Consider the following 19,244-nt stretch of genomic DNA (forward strand, 5'->3'; position numbering starts at 1 on the left):
TAAAACACACAGCAATGTTTTGATAGTGCCAAAGAGCCACAGTGTTTATATTTTTCAGGGAATTATCCTTAGATAGGCTTACTTATAGTTGTCTCTGCGAGTTAAGCTTGGATAGGAAATACATCTAAAAAATTACACACAATTCCTTTGACATAAGTCATTTGCATTAAATGTTTTTGGAGAACTGAGAATTTAAAATGCATACTGGTAATCAAGCACAAAACTGGCTTTTCTCTCTCAGGACCTTTGATATGATGTATTCATTAAAGAAATCATCTTGATTTTTAAAAAGGGCAGCATAATTTAATTGGATAAATCAGTAATCTACTTTTGTATATTTTATTCTAATACATCATTACTTTAGATTTCAGAGATATTTATGTGTACCGTCAGGCTTTTTTCCAGAACACTTTGCATAACAAGACCATGATATGTTCTGAAGAAAGTGTTTGTTATAAGCTTTTCTTTCTTTTTTTATCATTTATTAATAGCATCAATAGTTCAGTTGCAGTCCTATCTGTGGTCCTCAGATCTCACCTATTATCTGTCAGTTGACACTTTTCTTTCGGACTAATGCAGTTGAAATGTCTGTAGAGTGCTTTCAAGCTGCCTTAGTGACCACGATGTCGGGAGTCTTCTTTGATAAAAGTCTCTCTCTGTCTGCGTACATTTTTATCCTCATTCAGCCTCATAATATATGAGGGCTCACATACAGCCCTGCTGATTTTGCCCAATTATTTTTGATAGGCCATCAATGTTCTGGCCTTTCATGGCCTACTTCACTAGGTGTGATCGAGAGGGGCTCATATAGGCCCTTTTGTGAAGCTTTGTGTGTGTGTGTCGTTGCACATTTTTAAAAGTATCAATTAGGGATGGATATATGAAGGTGTCTAATTAAGTGATTAGACCCTTTTGATTTTTGTTTTAACATTGCCTTTGTGTTTGTTTACAATGTGAAGACAAGCTGGTCACGACTGATAGGTCATAGAAAGAGATAGTTTATAGATGTTCTTTTTAACGGCAAGCTGCTCAGACAATGGCGGTGAAGTACAGAATATTATATTATATTATATTATACAACCGCTTGATCCTTTATTAAGCTTTCTGCCAGTTTGAAACAAGCAAATGCTCACCCTGGAAGCTTCTTACCAGACACAATGGGTGACTACAACTTTATACTCTTTTGAACAGTTGTTCTTCACTTCAGATGATATTTTTTTTATTTTGTCAGTCCTGGATGTAGTAACATATTTAGAATACAATGTCTCCCACCATACACAGATCCTTAAAATATGGACGTTTATGCAGACAATAGCATAAAACCGCTCAGCCATCGGTTCAGCATCTCAGGATTTTGCTCATGCCTGTGACAGCACTTCACTGATCTCTCTCAACAGTGGCTTATCACAAAGAGAGACAGCACAGATAACAGCTGAATTCAAGTCCCAAAGGGAGGCAAAGTACACCATTAGAAGCCCACATGCTGTCATTTCACACCTCAATTCTTGTTATGTTCGCTGTTGTTTGCTGTGCCCAATTTCTAAATGACTGATTTACAGCCCTGAAATTAATTGCCGTGTGAGCGTTTGCATTCACTCCCAACGGACAGTTCATCAGCATGTACAGTGACAAATCATAGGCGTTAAAAACTGCTGCTATCTGACACGCGTGATCTATGAGGGAAACACACCGGAAACGGCTGCCCACTCTCTTGGCTCATGTCATGTGGTTGTCCTTCGAGAATCACAAATTGGGAGATGAGCACTGTTTTTTGTCCTGCTGAAACTGGAATATATAATCGTGGTTAAAAACATTTTAAAGAATGCTTTAAAAAAATTAAACCTCTTAACAACTATTTATGTTTTAGGTTTATTTTGCATTATTTTCATGGCAATTAAAGCACATTATTCTCAAAGATTATTCTTAACTTTGCTAAAAAGTTAAAAACTTGCTGTGTCATGATTTGTATTATTATTATTATTATTTATTTTTAAGTCAGTATAAAGGCAGTATGAAAAATAATACTGTGACGTATAAATACTTCACAATTTAAAATATGTATTATTTTTTGCGTCAGTGTTGAGAAGGAATTGTTTTTGTTTTTGTTCTAAAAGGATTTCTGTTTTCCTTAGTGGTATTTTTTAGATGAAATATGAATTGAGCTTCACAAGTTTCATAAGATTTAGACCCATTTATTTAGATGATGCATGTATTTAGGTAACAGATGTAAGTGATTCAGACAGCATGAGCACTCCATCAGAACAATGACCCAGCATGCATCTCAATCTCACAGATGATGAAGATCTAGAGAGGGGGCCGCAAATGGATCCAATAGTGGCGTGGGGGTCTCGTTGTCCACTTGAAGCTTTAGAGGGGCTTTTTACAGGAGTGTGTGGGAGTTACTGCTCAGCCCGATAACCACTTCAGCCAGATGACTGATGCAGGGGAAGCAGAAGGAGATCATCATTAATTGATGCAGTGGCAAATGTAGGCGGCTTTGGAGAAGGAGCACACACACTCTCACACTAAAACATGAACATATAGGAGGACAAAGGCCAAAGTCGTGGCTGCTGAAGAGCAGAACGCATTTGAATATTGAGGCTGGATAATGTTAGCATTTAACCGCTCCATTATCCGGGATCTTTGTTTGCTTGGTTGGAAATGAAAATAGCTCTGTCATTTACTTTATGCTTCTGTGTTTTGACTTGTATGCAAGGGTTTTTTTCAGATCTGTTTTGGATGAGGAGATTTTATTTAGGACACTCCATGATAATGATGGCGGATCCTTCAACGAAGGCTCATTGGAAAGAATGTGCCTCTAGTACCTACATTCTTGCAAAACTCCAAAAACAGACCTATATATACAATTCACTGCAGTTTCCAGCTAAAATGAACACCAGATGCAGTTAAACACCAACAACTTTTATTCCTTAGATTCCTAAATTATGATTAAGGGGCAGATTAGATTAGTTAATTAGATTGACTTATTTTCATGTGGTTCCTTGCCCAATACTATGTTTTGACCTCAAAACTCTTTTATCATAGCACTTGATTTGTTTTCATTACAAATTAAATTAACTATTTAAAATTTTTCAGGAAGATGGACTAAAAGTGTTACTCAGATAAGCAATAGCCTAAACAAACAATTGAATAAACAAATGTAAAATAACACTGCACAGTCTTACTGTACACATTAAATATAGATTAATCCTTATTAAAGCTACTTAAGTTATTCAGTCAGGAAAGTGAGTGGTTTTACTTTGTCATTTGTTGTTTGATTATCATTAATGACAGACTGCAGCAGGTTTATTAGGCTGCTCTCACTTTAAGAGCTAGGCTAATTCACGGATCCAATATACTGTTACACGCGCGCTTTCTTTCTCAACTGAGTACGTTTACTTAAGACATAACCCACTGTGTGTATGTGAATACTCTCCAAAATGGCATTTTCACATATATGTGTGTACGCATTTAGTCGTGTATCCGAAGCCCATTGCTTATCCATGTTCGACTCAGCCTCGGAGCGCACTCATAGAAAGCTGCCTGGGGAACAGTGTCTCATTTGCGGCTTAATGAGCTTTTAATAACACTGTTTATTATCAAACATGTCCCACAGTTTAGTAACAGTAGACTGCATTTTACAATACTCCCTTATTTGGCTGATTTGGATGTTAAGTTTAGGCTTTTAGGGAGGAAAGACTGTGCACCGCTGTTAAGGAAAGGAATGCGGCAGCAGCACAATCATTTCTTTACCTCGGTTGTCTTGTTTTCATAATTGTTGGACGCCGAAATCAAAAATCGTTTAATCGCACAGCCCTAGTGTCTATTCCATACATTATCACATTATGCTGGCATCATCAGACAGCATCTCATCACTGGTTCTACACAGTACTTGCACTTTTTAAATGAACTTATTGACAGAATTTTGGCTTGCTCTTGCATCTGCAATGGCCTAAGAACCATCAAGGGAGCCAAATGTTGTGAACTATTTGGCCCTTCTATTGTTTTAAAAATATATTTTTTTACACAACAGATAAAAGATGAGTGTGTCTGTTTGTTCTTTTGCATGTTCATCATGGCAGCTGTCAGCTTTGTTGGGTGTTTTCAGTGGTAATTGACATGCTGAGATATAGCGGTTGGACGCCAAAATCTGTGTGTGTGTTGTACCGTTAAATTTAACGTTATGTCATGTGACCTTAGAATTGATATAGTTGCATTTGGGAACTACAGGTATGCACGTGTTTGTGTAGCTCTGACCTGCCAGTGGTCATGCCATAAAGCAGTAGTTGGATCACAGAGCGTGTCTGCGTGTTTGTGATAGTGTGCATGTGCGTCTGCCTGACTGCTTGATAATTGACATGCTGTAAAGCAGCAGGGGAAGGCTTGTTTGCACTCTGCCACTGAAGGCAGCTAGTGGGGGGAGGACACTCTGTCAATGCACAGCCTGAAGGACCCAAACTTGGCCTGGCGCTCATGGCCTTGGTCTGCTAAGATATTGCAGCCATCTGGTAATGACACCCAGTCTGAACAAGGCCTAACAAGCCATAACGAGCACAGTACCAGGACTGAGCTGCGTCGCCTGCTCTTTGCCACAGACCTAGTTGTCGAGAACCACAGTGATTGCGTATGTCTGTGTCACAGTGGCTGAATCATCATTCACGTTGCTACAGTGTTTAGTAGGCAGATTAGTGAAGATGCACATCAAAGGCGTTTCTGGGATTTCACTCATAGGGAGCTTGGCTTGCTCAATGGACAATATTTGGTTGCACTTTATTTTGTGATTTGTAGTCTGAAGATTTGAATATACAGCATTTTTGGAGGAGAAATGTACCAAACTTTATCTTTTGGGCAATTCCACGCAAAACTGTCACATCCATAACACCAACACAATGCCATGGTATTTAGTTGGCGTTATGGATGTGACAGTTTTGCGTGGAATTGCCCTTTTTTTAAAGACTGGTAAGAGTTTTTGGTCTTAAACATCATGATTTGTTCCTCATATTTTAACTTTGGTGGCTTAAATGTGAAGAATATTCCACAATACCGTTCAAACATTTGGAGTAAATACGATTTTTTAAAGTCCCCTTGTAGTCAATAATTTTATCTCTTAAAACTCATCTTTGATCACCAAAATGACAAATTTAAATGTTTTTTTTCCTTGAAAATAAATTTCTTCATGCCTTAAAATAACTTAATTGTAATTTTACACCCTTGCCTCATTTAGTATACGCGGTTCTATGAATATGCAAATAAGCTCCGCCTCCACTCACTCACACCAGCTCAGAGATCCACTCATTGACGATCACACGTTGACGTGATTGGTAACAAGGTAGTTTGTGACGTCAGAATCAGAAACACCAGCGATTTCGAACCACGTTTTTGAGACTGTTGCTGTGTTCGAAATCGCCCCTATACCCTCATTCACTATTCCCTACATTACTCCACTAATATAGTCCATTTGAAGGAGTGAGTGAAAACAAGTGAGCGAATTCAGACACTGAGTACGTCGGAAGGGCTGCCGCTTTTGCATAGTTTGTGCTTGTTGTTTGACAATTAATTGAAACTAACTAGAAGCTCCAGTAGTAATGAAAAGATTTATCCTGAATTGTGCTATGGATACTAGCTTGTATAAACCGTAATTAAACTATTTAATAATCAATTAAAAAGGAATTTATAACTGTATGATATTACGCCGGACCAGTGCGGTTTGGAAAATGGATGGATGATTGATTCAGCTGCTGCGCCATGTACACTCGTTATTGCGGTGCATTGTGGGATTGAATGAGTGCACTCGATAACATCCACTATGGTTTCGGACACCACTACAAATGGCTGTCCCCTCAAATGCACTATTTAAGGGTATAGGGCGTGATTTCGGTCTTTGTTTCACTGCAGTTTTAAGGAGAAAATACTCAGTAATGGTGTTGACTGATGAATTTGCACATGGTTTGTCTTAAAGGAACACTCCGACTTTTTGGGACTTTAGCTTATTCACAGTATCCCCCAGAGTTAGATAAGTCCATACATACCTTTTTCATTTCTGTGCATTCTGTAAGTGTTATTTGACGCACCCACCGCTAGCCTAGCTTAGCACAAAGACTGGATGTAAATGGATAAGGTAGCATACTAATCCCAGTAAGTGACAAAATAATGCAAACATTTTCCTATTTACATGTTGTGATCTGTATAGTCACAGCGTGTACAAATAACAAGGCTATATGAGACAGACCATTTTTAATCGTATAAATACTGGGAACTATATTCTCACTAGGCGTAGGAGCACAGCTACTTGGGCGGAGTGATTAGCGCAGCACACGAGACGCCCTGTTGATGGTTCCGTAAACAAAACAAACGTGACTAACTAGCTAGTAGCAAACGTGACTCGTGATCATGGCTGACTTTGAGGAATTGTCAGAGGAATTTTACTGGGTATCAAACCAAGATCCAGAACCATATAGTTTTGAGCCAGAATACACAGACGAGGAGTTACAAACTTTGGAAGCTGTAAGACAAGATGCCGAACAGATTGATGTCGAAGGGAGAATCAGAACGAACACGGACTGGTGGTGTAAATGTGGAACATGCCAACCTATGCCGACAGAAACCGAGTGCCTTTGTTGTAATGAATGGGACCGGGTATTGCCATCAATGTCAAGGCTTGATGACAATCAAAATATTTGCGTCACTACCACGGAAGATTTCTCTGCCCTAATACACCCGGCAGTTGTCGTTTTTTTTCCCCATTGTGACAAGATCAACTGGAAGAAACGCCCCATGTCGAGTGAAATTCCTCTGACAATTCCTCAAAGTCAGCCATGATCACGAGTCACGTTCGCTACTAGCTAGTTAGTCACGTTTGTTTTGTTTACGGAACCATCAACAGGGCGTCTTGTGTGCTGCGCTAATCACTCCGCCCAAGTAGCTGTGCTCCTACGCCTAGTGAGAATATAGTTCCCAGTTTTTATACGATTAAAAATGGTCTCTGTCTCATATAGCCTTGTTATTTGTACACGCTGTGACTATACAGATCACAACATGTAAATAGGAAAATGTTTGCATTATTTTGTCACTTATTGGGATTAGTATGCTACCTTATCCATTTACATCCAGTCTTTGTGCTAAGCTAGGCTAGCGGTGGGTGCGTCAAATAACACTTACAGAACGCACAGAAATGAAAAAGGTATGTATGGACTTATCTAACTCTGGGGGATACTGTGAATAAGCTAAAGTCCCAAAAAGTCGGAGTGTTCCTTTAAAGCATATTAAAAACACCACATAGACGTATAAACAACATTAAAAGCTTGATTTTCACCACAGGGGGTCTTTAAAAAAAAAATTCGCACTGACCCCAAGCTTTTACAGTGGACCCTGATTTCATAATTTCCAAAAATCAAATAAATAATCATGCAGTGTGTAGTCAAAATAATAATCATGTAGTATACCACCCTCTCCATTGTGTGCCTATGTTTACTCTTCCGCCTGCCAAAAGTGGCACACGTGCCTAAGGTTTAGACACCTGATTTGTGTTAGCTAGATGCTTACACTTACACCATGTATGCAGTAAAGTAGTCTGTTGTATGAAATGAATTTGTAATTTTATGACAGTAGGTCTACTTTCACATCGCCAAATAAGTGCATTTAGTGCATGTAGCAAAAATCTGCAAATTGAGATTTACCCAGCCTGGACAGAAGCTACTACATCAATCATCTAAGCCCGTGTGCTAACAGATACAAGCCCGTGCTTGTTTTAAATGCTGTGATCTTTCACACCCTGGCTTAATGAATCTCAATGAGCTCTCACGGTGTGAGTAGAGCTCATGTCATACACTACACTAACTGAGTGAGTGTTACTCCTCCCCAGCATATTATCATCTCAGAGCTAACGAAAAGCCTAATGAGTGTAATAAGAACGGGGAAACGGAGCACAGACAATGCTCATGGGATGAGGAGGCTCAACGCTGTGATTTTAACTTTATAATTGCTGTAATTGTTGTGCCTTTGTCTCATGATGTTTGCAGAAGCCAATGATAAACTCTTCGATCTGGACTCATACTGACCACAACGGACCTAAAGAAGCCACAAAAGATCTGCAATAGACAGTAATGTCATCTTCTATTGACACGTCATGCTAGTCATTTTCATGTCAGTCCCTATGTAGCGCTTACTAATGACTGCACTGTACATTAATGAGTAATTTTAGATGTCTCATGGCAGAAGAATTATAGGCTTTATGCTGCTACAATAAAGCCCCCCATCACACAAACCCCCTAACTCGACTTAGCCAAGAAAAAAGAAACTAATAACTGTCACAGATTGAGACGAAGGCTATAATCAGGTTCCTCCTGTGTTTTAAAAAATGGTTGCTTAGCGCTGTCACCAGTAAAGTGGCTGTGATTTCTAAGATTATTGTGTTAGCTGTTCTTTGTTCACGTTGTATTTTTTCTTTGTCGGATAAGAAAATGCTTATCTATGCTTCATTTACTCTAGTTAAAAGGAAGGGAGGAATAAGGGGGTGGAGAAGGACAAAAAATTAAGTATAAATGAGATTAACTTCAGTGCAAGAGTGATAAACAGTTTTCAACAATGTGTCCTGTTATTAAAAATAATGTAAAATCCTTTTTATGTTTGATAATTAAATGGACAGACTTCTTGTGAAGTTAATTACATTATTTAATTGAATTTAATGGTAATTAAAGAATTATTTAATGACAGGCTCACCGTACTGTCACGTTTTCAGGAATTAATCAGGTTAATAAACTGAGAGCCATCTGCCAAGAGCCAATCCAACAGAAAATCTGTAAGATTGTAGTTTTAACCCTTAAATGTTTTTTTTTTTTTGGAATAAGAGGCTTTATTCATATCAAGTCAGGATGAAACGGAAGTAGCAGCAAATGTTTTTTTTCCAGATTTTGACAAGTCCGAGTGTAACGGATTATCGAAAAAAAAAAAAATGTAGGATGGGGACTTGGATCTATCTGTCAGTGGTTGATTGGATTTTGAGATGTGGGTGTGGCCCTCAAAAATGGAGGCAGATGAACTCGAGCTTGCAGGAGCGGGGTTTAAGTCCTGCATACGTCATTCAAATTACGAGAAGAAATAAATGAAACATGCACGAATGAATCATCCCAGATCAATAACATGCATTTAGAAAATACATAGGGTGAATTTTCATTTCATGCTGACTTAAAGTGTCATGCATAGAAGGAACATGGTCTATAAACATGCATTGTGAATTACATGTACGTATAATAAATGTGATGATGTCTGCACTAGAATTGGACTTTTTGTTTTTTTAGGTTGTGTGTGCGCCCTCATTCACAGTCTGCTCTCGTTTCAGTGATATAACAAAAAAAATTAAATGCATCTACTAACATAAAGCTGCAATTTTATTTTATGTTTGATGTTATATAATGATGTTTTTCTCTGGCCTGTGTATGTTAAATTTTAAGTTTGATGAGTTTTTCCATTTGTGTTTGTTAGACTCAGCATGATCCACAATTTTATATTTTTTCTAGTGTCACACATAGGTCGTAATACTCTTGTACTCTTGTTGTTTTTTTACACTCAATGTCCATTTGATTGCCCTTTGAGTGTTTCATTAATGTTTTTTGTGTCTGTGTGTATGTGTGTGTGTGTCTCACTAGCCTTCGTAACTCTTCTAAATGGTGACCAGGCACAGGATGCCATCCGAACTCTGCACCAGACATCAATCCGAGGCCGTGACATCACCGTCCAGCTTCAGCCCACGGACTCCCTCCTGTGTGTCACCAACCTGCCCTACACAGTCACTGCCGGCCAGTTTCAGGAGCTGGTGCGTTCCTATGGCAACATCGAGCGCTGTTTCCTGGTGTACAGTGACCTTACGGGTCACTCCAAAGGCTACGGCTTTGTGGAGTACATGAAGAAGGACTCGGCCTCCAGGGCACGGTCAGAACTCTTGGGCAAACCGCTGGGTGACCGCGCACTCATGGTGCAATGGGCTGACGTCAACCAGCTGACCTCTGCTGAACACCTCCACTCCAAGTGCCTATGCGTGGATCGCCTGCCGCTAGACTTTGAAGATTCGGAGGAGCTGGCTCACATTTTTTCAGAGAGCTACAAACCCGTCTTCTGCCAGGTGAGATGTGGAGAAAAGTAGCAGTGGGGGTTTTTTATTCAGGCATTTCACTTCCACCGACACGACTGGAAAATAATTAGTTTATAAAACAAATGATTTTGCCTTTTGAAGAAGTAAGGGAGAGGTTTTTTTTTAAATCAAACAGAGAAATTATGTTGTTGTCATTTGCAGTCTTTTAAAGGGATAGTTCACCCAAAAATTTTAGCATTTCATTTACATCTAGGACTTTCTTTCTTCTGCTAAACACAAAAGGAGAAGTTTGGTATATTGTCTCTGATGTTCATTTCAATGCAATCAAAATTGAGGAGGATGCAAACTGTCCGTCTCCAGAAAATGACATAAAAACACCCATAAAAGTTTGTCAGAATATAATTAAAATGTCAGCTTTTCAGTGATTTTGATTAATTGAAAAGCACCAGCTCATACGTGTTTAATAGTTAGAGAATCTGACTACATTGATCATGCTCATTTTGCTCATCATTTTGATTCACTTAAAAAAAATTGGTTCATAATGTTAATTTGTTTGAGGACGAGACTACACTGATTGCACTGTAACATTTTGATTCACAAAAAGAACCATAAGAATCATTTGTTTGGTAATCGGATAACACTGATTGTGTCGTAGGTTTTTGATTGACTAAAAAACGGCTCAAAGGAGACTTATGGAGACTAACACTTTAGTTTGATACTCCCCTTTAGACATTCTAATGACTATAAGTAACTTTGCAAGTAACGTATTCTACTAATCCTACCCCTAACCCTACCAGAGTGTACTAATACTCTGAGAGTTTGTTTACATGTAGGTGCAATGTTACTTTTAGTCAACAGAATGTCTAAAGGGAACCATCAAAATAAAGTGTAACCAAACCGGCTCATAAGAGTCAATTGTTCGGGAATCCAGCTACACTGATTGCGCTAGGTTTTTCTGATTTACTTAAAGAAATGGCTCATAAGAGTAATTTGTTTGGTAATTAAACTGAACTGTTTGCACTGCAAGTTTTTGATTAGCTAAAAAAAGAACTGGCGCATAAGAGTAATTCATTCAGAATTATGACACCACCTTGATTGTGCTGTATGCTTTTGATTTGCTAAAAAGAACCAGCAGATAAGAGTCATTCATTTGGGAATCCAACTACACTGTGCTGGGTTTTTCTGATTCACTTAAAGGTCCCATGACATGAAATTTCCACTTTCTGAGGTTTTTTAACATTAATGAGTTCCCCTAGCCTGTATATGGTCCCAAAGTTTCTAGAAATTCTAATCGGTGTAAATCGAGCTTTTGCTATTTTTCTCTGCCTTTGAGAAAATGGAAGCTCAACCGGGCTGATCTTGAATCTCCTCCTTATGACGTTATAAGGAGAAATGTTACCTCCCCTTTCTCTGCTTTGCCCGCCCAGAGAATATTTCTCGCCCATGAGAAAATGAGCTAGGAAGTAGAACGCGCGCACGCGATTTTAGTTTGTCCACGAGAGATATCATGGCTTTTGAGCGAGCGAAGCATAATAATTGCTCAATAATTGGATGTACAAATGAACACCGAAGGGTACACACAGAGCTGGGCTTGCTGAACGTCGGACAAGTAAGTCAACAAATTATATATAAGTGTGTTGCTTTACTGTTTATGGTTACCTAGCTTGATACACGTAGAATGTGGCTGTCACATTAGCTATGCAGTTACTTGCGCTAATGTAAAGGTAGACCGCATCAAGTATGTGTGTGTGAATACACACACTGTAACGTGAGTGACGCTTTGTTATTTGGATAACCGTTTTCCTGTTGGTTATATGGCGCGCGCGATATCCGCATTTCAAGATCGCAGAGCTTGATGTAATTGTAATAAGATAAATTACAGACGTTACAGATCTCTCATGAAAAGGCAACAGTAGGTTCGCGTTAGCTACATGATAATAACTGTAAACCATCCGAATAAAGTACCGTATCCAGACATAATATTTTAAACTAACCATTCGGAAACGTCCTGCTGGAGCCGCTGAGTTGCAACTTCTTCATCCGTTGCTTCTCCATCTGGATCAGATTCTGGGTCAAACTGAAATGCTTGAACGACTGCGTGTCTTCGTGCCATTGCAATATATCCAACATAAACAAACATGCATGGTACCGTTGCGCAAGATGGTCAAGGCCACACCCACCCTCCACCTTGTGCCGCCTTTCTCCTCCTCATTAGTATTTAAAGCTACAGACACCGAAACGGCCCGTCTGAAGGAAGCTCATTCTGGGACTGGCTTGTAGTGGCTATAATTCTGCACCGAGGCTGAATTTTTGGAAAGAGATTTCAGATACAGTACTAAGGACCACTAAGGACTATATTAAAGCCTACAAAAAATAGCATGTCATGGGACCTTTAAAGAAATGGCTCAGAAGAGTCGTTTGCTTGGTAATCAGACTAAACTGATTGCTCTTTGTTTTTATTCACTAAAATAACCAACTCATTATAATTCACCAAAAAAAAGCTCATAAGAGTCATTTGTTCATAAATCAGACTTGACTGGCAACACTATTTTCATTCTGTTGAGAATAAACGTTTGAGAACCATTCTTCGTTACCTTTTTTTTTTTTTTTTTTTTTTTTTTTAATGGACCAGGTTCTGGAGACAAACCAGTTTTCTGTTCCCGACCTAGTCATTAGGGAAGTAATAATGATCTGGCTTTAGAGGTTGAGTTCTGTTGCCAGACTTGGTGACGAGGACTTATGTGGAAACCCTGCTTAGCTTTCTCTCGCCACTGTGTTAATAAGAGAGAGCTTTTCCCCATGCAAACCTCCAGAAATCAATACCTCCCAGGAAAACTGCCTTTAAGTGCTGATGCAGGATACGGTTTCCTCAAGCTCCATCCTAATCAGAACCATTAAAGCTAAAGGGCAACACTGACTTCAGATCTACAGTTAGGGTGAACACCAGCCAACACAGAAATCAATACGCTACACCCTCTCAATCCCATAAAGCTTTGCAGCAGCATTAAACCCACACCATCTGCTGGAGCGTTGGAGATGCATCAAGCTCTCGGGACTTTGACCTTAAATTGCATCACAGTGCTCTCAGGCCTCTTTAATACTCAAGCTTTGCTTCAAGAATCAATAATGGAGCTCTCTGAATATTGCCACCCCCCCCACTACTGTACATAAATGAGATAACTCGATGAACTGCGCAAGTGATTCAGCTCATCTGTGTGCAGGAGATGCCGGAAAACAAGATGCAAAATGTGCCTTATGTCAACAGAAAATGTCTCATCAATATTTAGGAGGTTTTAATGATCTAAAAGCTTCTTTCAAAACTGCACAGTGATTGGAAAGAGTGACTCTAGTAATGTTCTCCTAATTGAGGTTCTTCAACACAGCTGTTTCAATATAAATATAAAATAGAGTTATTTCAGGGTTTATTCAGTCCTTCTGGTGTAATAGCGCAGTGGTTATCAAACCTTTTTCAGGTGATGGATCACTTCAAAAGTAAAACAAAAAATGCAGATATGTACGGTAGTGTATAATTACCCTTAGTTTATGGCTTATATGCTGAAAGATCATTACATTTACAAATCCATAATTTTCTAGACTGCTTTTTGGCTAGTTTCATTGAAATTAAATAGTAAGCTTATTAACCAGATAAAGCTAAATGAGCCAGCTGGCCACTGTTTATGAAGTTTAATCAACATTTAATTTGCATCCACTAACGCATAATTTTCTGTTACTTTACTGAAGTGAGACAACAGCAAACTATCACAATTTAATTGTTAGTTTATTAATAAGTCATTATTCAAATTACTAGGTAGTAGTGCTTATTGGCATTTATGAATACAAAAATGTATGCTTCAAGTATTATAAAAGTATGACTTATGCATTAGATATTGTTTTAGTATTACTATTATGTAATCAGAGACGAGAAGAGATGGAAGAGGGAGGGGATGCTATTTTGATTAAAGATTATGAGGGAATGTGGATTAAAAAAACAATGATGTGCACAGATGAATAATTTATAATAGATACTGCAATATTCTATAACAGAAACAATAATCATCAAATTGACTTAATGGCTAATTTAAGTACTCAAATTTGATTAATGTACACTGTGCACATTTGTGCTTCTTGAAGGAAAGTCATACTGACATGAGGTTGAGTAAAGGATGACGTTTACTGGCTTATTTGAAGTGATGACCAGGTAATGTTTGACTCTCCACAGATGCTGCTGAAGTTTATTTCTCAAAACCATTTTCATGTGATATGAAATGACAACACTCTTGAGTTTAGTTGGCAGGAAATGTCAGCTCCATTATGTGTTTGAAAATGCATCTTTTTTTCTCTGGCATCTCACCTCCCACTTTGTCACTCATTCATCTCGCAGCCCCCCTCCCTTCTGTCAACTCTTTTCCTTTTGCCTTTCTTTTTGAGAAAGACAGCAGTTATGTTATTAGATGACTCAGCGCGTTCATGACGGACATATTCTGCCCCTGGCACATATGAGGGACACATACTGACAGCTGGACACACACACACACACACAGTGCATCCAGATATATTTAGGTGGACGTGATTAGAGATTAGCCCAGTGGTTTCTGAAAAGATTTTGCTATTGCCTCTTTCTGTTTTTCCTCATCCATTCGTCGCTCTCTCTCTTGTATGTACTCTGTTTGTTTATCTCCGTGTTTTCCTTTGGACTGATATAAAGGTCAACTCATCTGCTGACCTCAGTAAATTTTGAAGGCTGTCATAACACATACACACACACACACACACACACGTCACTTTTTAAGACAACCTCCTGCTTGAAGATGGTAAATGAAGACACAGAGTAATATGCTTTTAAAATAAGTAACCATTAATGTTTTATGTTTGATCCCATACAGATTAAGTGATCTGTTTTTTAATGCTACTACATTATTAATGACCACATGTAGGTCATTTGAAAAATTTATACATCCATTTGGTTGTTTGAATGCTTTTAAATGCAACAATTAAATGCTTATTGTTTTGCTGTCCATGAATCTATGTACTGCTTTTATTTTTCCATTTTATCACTATGTATTAGAGTTTGCATGAGTGTATGTGCCGGTTTCTACTTATTCCCAGGTTGTGGTGATGTTCCTGTTATGTATTTAAAAGGTGAAGTGTTCAGCATGAATGTTCAGTTCAGCACCAGAAAATTTGGTCCAATTTCAAAATATAATTAGTCTGTTCTGACCACTGTTATTTTAGTATTATTTATAGTATTATTATATTTAGTAATATGTTGGAATTAGCTTTTATTTTTATATTTTCAGTTTCATTTTCAATTTAGTTTGTTATAATATTATTGTTATTTGTTTTTTGTTTTTGTTTTAAAACGGCATTTTTTTTAATTGCTGCATAACACACACACACACACACACACACACACACACACACACATACAGTATATACAGTGAGGAAAATAAGTATTTGAACACCCTGCTATTTTGCAAGTTCTCCCAATTAGAAATCATGGAGGGGTCTGAAATTGTCATCGTAGGTGCATGTCCACTGTGAGAGACATAATCTAAAAAAATAAATCCAGAAATCACAATGTATGATTTTTTAACTATTTATTTGTATGATACAGCTGCAAATAAGTATTTGAACACCTGAGAAAATCAATGTTAATATTTGGTACATTAGCCTTTGTTTGCAATTACAGAGGTCAAACGTTTCCTGTAGTTTTTCACCAGGTTTGCACACACTGCAGGAGGGATTTTGGCCCACTCCTCCACACAGATCTTCTCTAGATCAGTCAGGTTTCTGGGCTGTCGCTGAGAAACACGGAGTTTGAGCTCCCTCCAAAGATTCTCTATTGGGTTTAGGTCTGGAGACTGGCTAGGCCACGCCAGAACCTTGATATGCTTCTTACAGAGCCACTCTTTGGTTATCCTGGCTGTGTGCTTCGGGTCATTGTCATGTTGGAAGACCCAGCCTCGACCCATCTTCAATGCTCTAACTGAGGGAAGGAGGTTGTTCCCCAAAATCTCGCAATACATGGCCCCGGTCATCCTCTCCTTAATACAGTGCAGTCGCCCTGTCCCATGTGCAGAAAAACACCCCCAAAGCATGATGCTACCACCCCCATGCTTCACAGTAGGGATGGTGTTCTTGGGATGGTACTCATCATTCTTCTTCCTCCAAACACGTTTAGTGGAATTATGACCAAAAAGTTCTATTTTGGTCTCATCTGACCACATGACTTTCTCCCATGACTCCACTGGATCATCCAAATGGTCATTGGCAAACTTAAGACGGGCCTTGACATGTGCTGGTTTAAGCAGGGGAACCTTCCGTGCCATGCATGATTTCAAACCATGACGTCTTAGTGTATTACCAACAGTAACCTTGGAAACGGTGGTCCCAGCTCTTTTCAGGTCATTGACCAGCTCCTCCCGTGTAGTTCTGGGCTGATTTCTCACCTTTCTTAGGATCATTGAGACCCCACGAGGTGAGATCTTGCATGGAGCCCCAGTCCGAGGGAGATTGACAGTCATGTTTAGCTTCTTCCATTTTCTAATGATTGCTCCAACAGTGGACCTTTTTTCACCAAGCTGCTTGGCAATTTCCCCGTAGCCCTTTCCAGCCTTGTGGAGGTGTACAATTTTGTCTCTAGTGTCTTTGGACAGCTCTTTGGTCTTGGCCATGTTAGTAGTTGGATTCTTACTGATTGTATGGGGTGGACAGGTGTCTTTATGCAGCTAACGACCTCAAACAGGTGCATCTAATTTAGGATAATAAATGGAGTGGAGGTGGACATTTTAAAGGCAGACTAACAGGTCTTTGAGGGTCAGAATTCTAGCTGATAGACAGGTGTTCAAATACTTATTTGCAGCTGTATCATACAAATAAATAGTTAAAAAATCATATATTGTGATTTCTGGATTTTTTTTTTTTAGATTATGTCTCTCACAGTGGACATGCACCTACGATGACAATTTCAGACCCCTCCATGATTTCCAAGTGGGAGAACTTGCAAAATAGCAGGGTGTTCAAATACTTATTTTCCTCACTGTATATATAATATACCTATATAAATATACACACATATAAGCAAAAATTAATCGATTAACCTATTTTAATTTTTTATTTGTTTTATTTGTTTGTTATTTTAAATATTTCATTTATTTTTATATCAGTTATTGTTGTAGTAATTTTAGTACTTAAACTTCAACTTATTTATCTATGGTCACGTACACACTGCAGCTAAATTTGGTTAATTCACCTTTTAGTGCTTAATCCTGTTCTGTACACACACAGTTCATTAAAACAGTTCATTAATCATTAAGTGACATTATAAAAAAAAACCTTATTTTATTTCAGTGAGTTGACCAGACATATTTTCATTTAGTGTAACTTTATGTACACACAACAAAATGACTAAATCTTTACCTAAAATGCAAATGAAAACGGAAAATATAAAAATAAAAATGAATTCAAAATATTAATAAAAACTTTCATAGTACTTCTATGATTCTAAAATAACACTACTCAACATTCGTCTTGGTGCGTCGAACAGGCCTAGTATCACTGTAGTTGTTGTCTTGTGACTTTGGGTAGTTTAAGGAGGTCACTGGGGGCACCAGAGATAATTTAGACATTATCTAGACCACAAGTTTTGAATGGGCAAGGGACATTCCAGTTTTCTTCTTAAAAAAAAGAAACATCTTGGTATTTTTGCAAAAAGATCTTATACCATACATAGGTTACATAGGGCTGAATTTTTTGTACTTTGCCAGTGCCTTGACATTATTCTTTCATTCATACTGCCCACTGCTCCCTCTTTCTCCGAATCCCACTGGGGTATCTGTATCGCTCTCAAAGGTCAACCATTTATAACAGGAAATAGACCATGTCCGAGCCAGAGGGAACACGCCATGTAGATGTTCAGGCACAATATTTGCTTTTGATGGAGTGTTTTATGGTTTAAGGGTATATTGTTTGTGTGTGTTTAAATAGAGGTGGTTGCTGTATTGATCGTCTCAGTGGGTGTGACTACTCCCAGATTGCCTGACCACTCTCTCCTTCCTCTCTAGGAATGTGTTTGTAGATACAAGGCCGACCAGAGGAAATTCATTGTTCATTATTATATTAGATTTCTGTCAAGTGCCCTCCAGAATACAGACTTGTGACAGAATCAGTTTGGGCCAAGAGAGAGAGAGAGCAGTTCAATATTTGTGCATCTCAGCAGGTTTATTGAAATTATTTTATGCTCTCATTTGTCACACAGAAGCTTGTCATTATATACAAAGACACACATCTACTTCCTGTTTGATTTTGCCAGTCTGTCTGTGTGGTGTCTTTGGCTGGGATAAGAGCCATGGATGGTGACAGTTATTTATTCTATGCCTCTAAATGTATGTTTTTCATATTCCATATCTCTTTTCACTAGGTTTTTTGAAACGATATAAACAAGCTTGTGTGTGTGTGTGTGTGTGTGTGAGAGAGAGAGAGAGTGAGAGAGAGAGAGCAGGAACATGAAACGTCTGTAAAAAAAGAAAAATTAGTCCTTATCAGTTACTGGTCAATATAAGGGATTTTTTTTAATGTATCGCATTGGTCAATAATTCAAAATTTATTTGGGTATTTAAAACCATATAACAGAGACACTGAATTTGGTGGGATGGAGCCACCCACTACTCGGGCAATTACACACCCCTTCAACTCTAGGTGCCACTTTAATGTAAATTCATTTAAATTTTCACAAACTCTAGAAGTTTGTTCCCAAAAACATCCACAGGATTTATTCTTTTGACTGTTTGGATCATGTTCACACATGAGCTTCAACCTTAATGCTCTCTGCTCTCGGCTATATTATTTTAAAGAAATTTTAGATAAAATATCTATTGATATTCAAATGAAACGTAACTGCTGCCAATAAAACTGCTGAACTATAGAAGAGCTGTAAAATGTTCCTCTGGGAAGAGATTCTGGGAATGGTGTGCATTCACCAAAGTGTTCAAACGGACACACACACAAATGTTTGACACTCTTCCAAATGACGAATGCTTTTCCTTCTCTATATTTAGGCTTTTACATACACTGTCCTGACTGCATTATAACTGGCACAGATAAGCCCGGGTTCCTCCGAGACATACCGCACCACTTATTATTACTGCCAAGGACGTAT

General features: G+C 38.4%; 1 protein-coding gene across 1 annotated transcript in view; it reads left to right on the forward strand.

The window, feature by feature from the left end:
• Positions 1-19,244, forward strand: part of raver2 (ribonucleoprotein, PTB-binding 2) — a 76,537-nt gene that overhangs the window by 24,403 nt on the left and 32,890 nt on the right. Inside the window, exon 3 of the mRNA XM_084128747.1 lies at positions 9,645-10,117. Coding sequence (XP_083984873.1) covers positions 9,645-10,117 — 473 coding nt within the window. The remainder of the gene's footprint in view (positions 1-9,644; positions 10,118-19,244) is intronic.

Source organism: Abramis brama, assembly GCF_963993115.1.
Source record: "Abramis brama genome assembly, chromosome: 11".
NCBI classification, from domain to species: domain Eukaryota; kingdom Metazoa; phylum Chordata; class Actinopteri; order Cypriniformes; family Leuciscidae; genus Abramis; species Abramis brama.